The sequence below is a fragment of the Apteryx rowi genome, unplaced genomic scaffold (assembly GCF_003343035.1).
Source record: "Apteryx rowi isolate R43461 unplaced genomic scaffold, aptRow1 scaffold_2, whole genome shotgun sequence".
NCBI lineage: Eukaryota > Metazoa > Chordata > Aves > Apterygiformes > Apterygidae > Apteryx > Apteryx rowi.
The window spans coordinates 9,968,425-9,977,031 of NW_020448307.1; the positions used below are offsets into that span (position 1 = coordinate 9,968,425).

At 51.9% G+C, this 8,607-nt stretch overlaps 1 protein-coding gene across 1 annotated transcript; it reads right to left on the reverse strand.

Annotated features, from left to right (window-relative positions):
• Positions 1-2,704: 2,704 nt before the first annotated feature.
• On the reverse strand, positions 2,705-7,049 carry LOC112964953 (pancreatic secretory trypsin inhibitor-like). Its single transcript, XM_026063574.1, is given in 4 exon segments — positions 2,705-2,786; positions 4,671-4,783; positions 5,425-5,465; positions 6,995-7,049. Coding segments are annotated over 4 exon segments (291 nt in total).
• Positions 7,050-8,607: the final 1,558 nt, after the last annotated feature.

Sequence of the window (8,607 nt, forward strand, 5' to 3'; positions counted from 1 at the left end):
GCTCCCTTTCTCCCTCCCTGTGCCAGCTCCCCAGTGCTGGGGACAGCAGCACAGAGACGCGGAGGAGCAAGCCGTTGTTGCAGGGAAGTCGGCCTGGCTGTCGAGCGGTGCTGAGCAGCATGTGGGGCCAGCGGCCCCAAGGAGCTGAGCCGAAGTGCTCCCTCCCTCAGCTCCATCAGGGAGGAACCACTGTGGGGGCAGGAGACTGGGTTCTGGGGATGTTTACAATAAAAAAATGRCTTGTTTAATCCCAGACCGGAATAGGGACAGGAGCTGTTTCCTCCTGGAAACGTGCCACCAGTTCCGCCTGTCGTGTCCCCACAGTACGGTGCCCAGGCTGTGGCCCCTGACTCTCTGCTTCCCATAATCGCAAGCCTGATAGGGATCTTGCTGCAGAATGGATGTGGCTGACATTTAGCAGGAATCCTAATTTTCATGAGAACAGTGCCTGAGGAGACGCAGCCGGCGCTCAGCCGTCCATCCAGCATGACCTGCTGTTTTGCAAGCTTGGTCAGCACCTCGGTTCACTGAAAAATGCTCTCAGCTAGTTCTGGGTGATGTTTCCCAGAAATGGCAGGGACAGGGAAAATGTTTTGCTTGGCATAAGCTGGCATCAGTGTAACCCCTCCGGCATTGTCGGGAGGAAAGGAACCAATCTGTGTTTTGATGTGCCCCAATGCCCATGAGTAGGGACTGAGCTGCGCAAGGAGGCTCCGGCTTCCCTCCTGCCGCCCCAGCTGTGGACACCCCTCCTCTTAGACAATAGGCTCTGTTTCTTGCGATGCAGCAAAATGAGGAATATCCCAGTTATGGGAAGCATACATCCCATCTCCCTTTTGCACAAAGATGTCAAAGCAAGCTACGTTCACAGGACCATTTGGGGTATAACCTTTATTGCATTCGTTTTAGACATGGGCAAAGCAAGATGTTTTGCATCTCTCCCCTGACCACAGACATGCTGGCAGATCTGGGAAGAGCAGCCAGTGCTGCCCCCCCCCCTTCCCAGCTGCGTGGGGCTGCATTTGAAGTTTCAGATGAGCACTAGGGCTTTTTCTCGGCTTGATCACACATTTTTTTTTGTGTAGCAGCTGCTTCTTCAAGGAATACGGAAGAAGAGAATTCAAACATGTCTCTAACCAAAGTGAGGTTCAGGCTTTACTAAGAATGAAGCTTTTGGTTTTCCCCAAATGCAAATTATTCCTTACTCAAGGGCTACAACAAAAAGTCAGGGAGCAGCCCAGAATACTGCTTTTGGTAAATTGAGATATAACTTGAAACTCTTCTCCTGTTCAACATCTACCTCAAGGTTTTGGGGCAACTCCTGCTGCAGGAGTGAAATCCCTCTCTGCCATCGCCCTGCACATGCGCTCGAACAAAGCACTCAYGGGGAGCCCCTGCAGACTGCACCCCCTGCCCTGACCTCTGCTGTCTCCCCTCTTGCAAGAACTGCTCCGATCTGCTTTCCAAAGCGTGTCAGAATATTACTGTCGGTGGAGACAGAGGTATCTAAGAGCTGTTCCTATTGCCAGCCGTATTGCATGGCAGTTTTCTCTGCCTGGCAGACTTGCATGTGATCTGCCTTGCCACAGCATTTGACTACCTCACAGTTTCTAAGGCACTGTCTGAAAAAGTTAGGGAGATGCTGTGAGCAGGGCCGGGGGCGAGGGGAGGCAGCGGCGAGGGCAGCGGCTGGCTGCGGCGYGTTGCGGGTCCCAGCGAGCCTCGGCCACGGCGCGGCCGCGGCTGCCCTGCGCTTGCTGCCGGCACGGGGAGCAGCGGCGCCTGGCTCTGCCCGGCTGCGGCAGGGARATGCCCCCTGCGCGGGCTGTGTTTGGGGCGACCGGCTACAGTCCTCTGGCCCAAGCAGCCGGAGCGCCCCGCTCCCTCCCTGGGCAGCAGCTGGCAGGGCCGTGCTGCCGCGGGGAGACGCGGCAACCCGGCTACCCCGTTTCAGCAGGGTTTAGCCTCCTTGTAGGGCTGGAAAGGGGAGCCCCGAGCTCTTGCTGCAAGCCCTGGAGCTCCCGGCTCTGCTCCCCGGCCGGGGCTGCCCGCCAGCCCCTGCCCGGCTGCGCTGGCTCCGGCTCCGACGGAGCAACAGCGGCCTCCAGTGCCTAAACCTCCTCCCTCTCCATCCAGGGAGCGGGCACCCTCGTCCTCCGCTGCTCCCGCTGCCGGACCTCACCCCGAGCAAGCCGGACCCGGGGTCAGGGCGCTGGGTGCCGGCGCCGAAAGGGAGCCGTGAAGCTCTCCAAGGACAAGGGAGGAGGCAGGAGGTCCTTCAGCCCGAGCGGCCAGGCCGCACTCTTCCTCCCGGCACAGGCCTGGAGCATCGGCTTTAATGCCCCCTACACTGAAAGTCGTGAGGGCACCCGTCTCCTGCTGCTCGGGCGCTGGAAGTTTAGGAAAAGAAAACAAAATTCTCCGTGCAAAATAGAGTCTGCTTGTTGTGTCAGAGCCTGGCTCTCTCCTTGGGAATGTCCCAGCCTTTTTCCCTGGGGCTCTGTCAGTAATTTGCTCGCAGCTCTTTATGAATGTTACCAAAACAAACCATGTTTACTGGAAGGTATTTTAAATGTGAGGGAAAGTGGGGGGGCGGTGTGCGGGAAATCACAGTGCAAGACATTGAAATGCTTCCATTTTATTAGAAGTTTATATAGGCAAAAGACATCTTTGTGCTGTCTTCTCCAGCACAGTGGTGCTTTTTTTAGTTTTGAGCAGAGTCGGAGTGTGGGGAAGGCTCTTAGCACTTTCCCCTTTTCTTTATGCGCACATTAGTGTTCCTTTGCCTAAAAAAGAGGTTAAATATGCTAGAGAGTGCCTTAAAGTCCCTGATACACAGCACAGCCTGACTCAGGGGACAAAGAAAGAAAGGTAAACACTATTTAAATTATCATTTAAGTGTTACACATGGTCATAAGGAAGCCCATGCATTTTTGACAGGCAGTTCAGGGTTACCTTGGACATGAGTTAATTAATTCCAATAAGCCCAAGAGCTAGCTCTTCCTGACCCCTCCTGGCAGAATAATTCACCTCTTTGCTGTATGGCAGTTGCAAGACACCTCTAATGCTTCTCTGGCTGCAGATGATAAAAGTTATGATTTTGTTTGCGTGGACTTTTACAGACAAATGCCACCATTGTCTCACTTAGTCTTGACCCCAGCTTCCCTTCCTGATTGCTTCTGTGGTTCATTTTTGTGGCTCCAAACCTTCCCTCCCACCACCGTTGATGCCTCCCTTCCCCTTTGGAGGTGTGCTGCTCTCTGGGGGACGCGGGCACTTTTCACTCCAAGGCCCRATGCCACCTTGCTCCCTGTGCACCTACTCCAAACCCTTCCTTGCTCTTCTTAACCAGCTTTTGGTTCCCGACCAAAGCTGTGATGCTGCTGGGGCTGCTGTCACACCATGCAGGCAGCAGCTGGTGCAAGGTGGCCGGCTTCCTGCGCAGTCATTCCCTCTGGCCAGCACTGCAACAGGTTGCTGGCCCTGCTGCCTTTGCTCGGGACACCCCTCTCAACATCTGGCTGCTGAACAGCATCCCCTTTGGCCTTAAAATGTAAAGTCAGTCTTTGGGCAGGCCAGGAGCAGAGTATGGGGCAGAAGCTTGGATTAACAGAGGAAAGAGGGGACAGCCAGACCATGGATTGTTTTCCAGGGCTTTTTTTCAGTGACCCAGGCTCTGTTCTTTGTTACTCCAGTGTTAGCTTGGACTAACTCCTCCTGAAGGCAGAGCTTGGCTCCACGAGTCCTTTCCTCCAGGAACAGGAAAGCTGGAATTTGAGCTCCTGTCAGAGATGTCTCTGCTGACAGCAGATGGGCACTCACACTGCCGACAGCCTGATCACTAGAAAGCCCTGCCTCTGCCAGACAAAGTCAAAGGCAAAACTCCTTTAGCCCCCACAGACTGCAGCATCTGGTTACAGATCAGATTCAATCTTTCCAACAGAGATTTTTGAACCACTTAACAGCATTGAGTTGGAAGGAATTCCTTTGCTCACCTGACACAGAGTGCTTGCAGTGTATAAATATATTCAGAATCACCTAGGGCCCAAGCCAGAGGAAATGAATCAAGTCTTGCCAGATATTTTGCTAGCATTTGGACCTGGCCTTCTGCTAAGACAGTGGAATCTGGCATCAGCACAGATTAAATAAAAGATTCATTCTTAAAAATATCCAGAGAAAACAATGACCTTGCATATGCAGAGAAAACTGAAAGCAGAGATCAGCTGTGAACTCCTGGTGTGAAAAAACACAGTTTTTCCTCAGCCACCATGCACCCGAGGTCACCTGGAAAAATCTTTTTCTGCCTGGATCTGTGAGATCTGGGCAGATTTTGAGGATTTTGCCACTTGTCCAAGTTTCTGGCCACCCTCCAGTGCAGTCTGAGCACTTGCTGCAGCACGGCTGCAGGTGTTCGGAAATTTTGGCCGTGCACTCCCTGATGGTGGGCAGATCAGTGCTGCATCCCATGTGCCGTGAGTCGGACACAACGGACCTGTTTTGCAGATGGATGCCACGTGCTCAGAGCAGCAGGTGCAGCAGCTGTGCGGGTGGCCAGATTTATGCCCTCCACCCAGATGCATGTGAACATCTTTCTTTCTAGGAAATCCCAGACATACATGGTAGCTCTAACCTGCATGATATTTATACTTGCACAAGATCCAGCTACTYACAGGTTCTGAAAGCACAAGGAACACTCATTGCTGTATAAGATGTTGTCTGTGCCACAGACAGGGTCAAAGATCTTTGTACAGCCTTTCTTTAGGTCATAATTGCTGCAAGTTGCCTGGAGAAAGAAAAGGGTAATGATAATATTAAATATTAAACATGTTTTCAATTTACCAGAGTAACTTTTGCCTTCGCAGGGACATGTATTCTGTATATCTGGGTAACACATTTCAGCTTCCTTGGAGCTCTGCTATGAACTCTTGGAAACACTRGGATGCCCATCATCATGCTGTCCCTTGGCCAGCTGAATCCCACCTAGCATTCCTGTGCTCCTTTAGGAGAGACAACGTTGAGCAGGTAGTGCTCCATGGGCAGCGTCTGATCATGTTCTCCCCAGCTTTTATTTTCCATGGCCACAGGTATCCCTGGGGAGCAAGCTGCCCTCACATTTGGCCACCATAGAGGAATGGGAGGTCTAATCTTGATTGCCTTTAACTTGGTATGTGATAGCAATATTCAGCTCTTGTCTATCAGTTTTTCTCCACTGAGCCTGGGGAAATACAAAGGGAAATCAGTACCATCACTGGGATTTTACTGTGGCGCAGCAGGTGGAAGGACATTCCCAGGCACCTGGGTCTCTGGACAGCTGACCCAGTGGCTCACAGTCCTTGAGCAACACTGGCTTCCCCATGTATAGGTTAGTGCCGTCCCACCAAAGCTGGGCATATGCTTGCACTACACCAAAATAGGAGCCTTCACCTCTGTTCCTGTGTCAGCAGCATCGTCCAGTTCAGCATTTCCTAAAGTGGAGAGAAAAGACTTCTTAGTGTCCTTCACTCAGGCTGCCTTCAAGGGGGACCCCGCTAAAGATGCTTTAGGCTGAGGATTGTATGTCTTGGCTCACAGAGCTTGGTCCTCTCAGGGTCCCAGCAAATAACTACAGGTCTTCCTTGCTTGCACCTCTCCTGTCTTGCGGTGGGATGCCTCAGCTCTGCAGGGCCATCCCCGCTGCATCTGGCTCTCTCCCCAGCAGAAGCACCGTGCTCAGTGGAAGCCCCTGCCAAGGCCAGGTGCACCCTAGTGACTTGCCCTGCTGTTCACTCCAACTGCCAGGGAGAAAAGGTAGCTTTCATCATCTCTTATCACTTGTTCATGGGTAACCGAAAAACTCCTGCTGGTGCTGGACTGATGCTTGTATAAGCCCAGGGTGATTGTTCTGGTCTCTGTGGGTTTATACCACAGGGAAGTAGACCAAAGACAAGTTTCTGAAGGCCTCTAAAAAAGCAGAAATGGGGTACCTCTGTGCAGACCCTGAGGTCTCACACCAAACCTGGTGAGCATGAGCCTGGCGTTGGTGGACTTCTTGTCCATGGAGGAGCTGGCCCTGAACTGACAGCTGGGATCAACATGGGCTGAACATGTGGTGGTGCATTTTGAAAAAAACCTGAATTTTCTCAGCCAACAGCAGTACTGAGGAGAAGACCTCAGATTCCCTGCAGGTCCAGGAGTGACCTACAAGGAAGATTTAGGCTACATCTACATTACCAAGCAGTGTGACCCCAAGAAAAGTGGTTCTGTAGAGTGAAGCAGTTTGGTGCTAAGGACCTCATATCCACACTAGTCATGTTTCAGGGATTTTACTTTGGACTAGCTCTGGTCCAGTCCCAGGGATGAATACCCAAAAGCAGCTGTAGCTCACTACATGCTTAGGCCATCTAAAAGGAATTCAGATTTTGCACTCAGAGTGTCTGCAATGGCAGCTGCAGCACAGTAAATAGGATAACAGGGGACTTGCTTCAAAAGCGCCCTCCTGTCCTGAGCAAATCCACTAATGCAGACACTCGCAGGGAGCAGGATGTAAGACAGCATTAGCTCATCGTCTTATCCTTCTGTACCATATGGGATCTTGAAATCACAGTTAGCTTAAACATTGACTCTGGTAACAAGAGCTTCATTTTCCTCTCTGTAGATGTGTTTCATGTCTTTTGGGGTTTGTTCTTTTTAATCCAGTATGGCATCTATTCACTCTAAAAGAATTGCACTGTCCAAGAAATAACCAGCTCCCTYGTTGAATTCCAGTCCTGAAAGAGTGTCAGTCTGGGTCTGCTCGTTTTGGTAACAGGTGCAAGGCACCCTTTCAAAGCCTTTGCTTTAAACCTGCTCACAGACGGCTGCTTTAATGCATACTGGCTTTGCAGCACTCTTTGGGGAACGCTCCATGCCCCTGCCCAGGTCCCAGCAGCCAGGTGGCCTGTTCCCAGGCTCACCTTCCCCTGTGGCAGACTCAGAAGCTTTTGCGAAGAGCTTCTAAGCAAAACATGGCACTCACCTGGGTAGCTGCAGAGTGCCAGGCAGAGGAGCAGGAAAACACCAGCTGCCTTCATGGTCAAGGTGATGCTTTACTGAGGACAGCAAGGAGGAAACAGGACTCTCTTCTGGCTTTCAGAGACCCCATTTTTGGTGGTCCACACGGGGCCTTTATACCTTTCCCCATCTCTGGCACCACCCTCCACGGCCAGCTCCACCCTGCAACCTTGTGATGACTACATTTAAAATATGGGGATAACACCAGGTGGCAAATGGCTCATTTGTGCACACAAGGATAAAAGTCTCCCGGAAGCCAATGGAAGTAACGACCCTTATCGCTGGTAAGGGCTGGAGCTTTACCTCACAGATGGGAGACAGCCTTGGGTCTGCCCTGCAAAGCTGGGAAAAAGGGGCTTTGTGCAAAAAGCAAGCTGAGGAAAAAGGCTGGATGGCAAGCAAAATACATGCCTGAGCTGGCCTCCCATCTAGCACAAGCGGACCTGGTTTGAATAATTACCCTGCCACTGCCGTTCCCTGGGCTCTGGGGGAAGATGGCCTCTGTCCACAGGCACCTTTCCTAGCATGACCGACAGAGCAGAGCTGGAGTGTCACCACCCTGAGGCTCCCCTTCCTGCTCTGGACAGGGAGGCACAGCCGTCAGGACTGTTGCCGGGAGCAGGGCTCTGACCATGCCTCGGGCTCGCTTGTGGCCACACGTTGCCTGCTGTTATTTTGACTGGAATCTCCATGATGGCAGGAAGGCCGTCAATGGGCTCGCTGGGTCGGATGCTGCTCCCTTCCCCTCTGCCTGCCTCCGGCTTGGAGTAAGCTCTGGGGATTGCCTGCATTTACTCCACACCGCCAATGGTGCGCTGTGGAGAGTGGATCTGTCCCTCGGGTATTACAAGGATTAATTAATGTTTCTAAAGCACTTTGATATCTCATCCATAAATCACTGGAGAAATGCAAAGCAAATTATTACTAATGGGGGCTTATGACTCAAAGACAGATTTTTAATTAGCTGAACAGGAAGAAGTCAATGCCAAGAGCAATTCAAAGAGATGTTTGCGAGACAGAAATCTCAGTTCAAATTGGCAACTGCTCTGCTGTCTGCAGGAGACCCTAGCCCACATGCGGCTCTGGCGGGACGCTGCCTGGCAGAAGCAGCCCTCCTCCTCCTCATGGGCTGACTTTGGTGGCAATGGAGACTTTCTCTGCTCCCCTAGTCTCGCCTCCCCTTTGCTCTTTGCCCGCTGCCCAAGCACTCCAGGGCGTCCTGCAATTCGAGGCTAGAAGAACTTATTTTAATGGTGTCTTTCATTTTAATAACTCGGAGAGCAAAGGAAGGTTTGTGTATGACCCATTTGGCAGCTGTGAATACCTGGGTTGAGCCCTCTGACTTCGCTGGGAGGAAGATTCACGTGCCATTATCATCCTCTGAGGAGCAAGGGAAGAAGATATGATAATTTTTTATAGCTGAGCGAGGTTAACCTCAGTCCAGCACTCTCTCTATTGCTCTTCCAATGCACTGCCAGGATCACAGTGCGAGTAAAGCAGGGGGTGCCTCGGTCTCACCTCTCAGAGAGGACAGGAGCCTTAGCAAGAACGGTTTATGGTTATACACCAGCCCAGCTT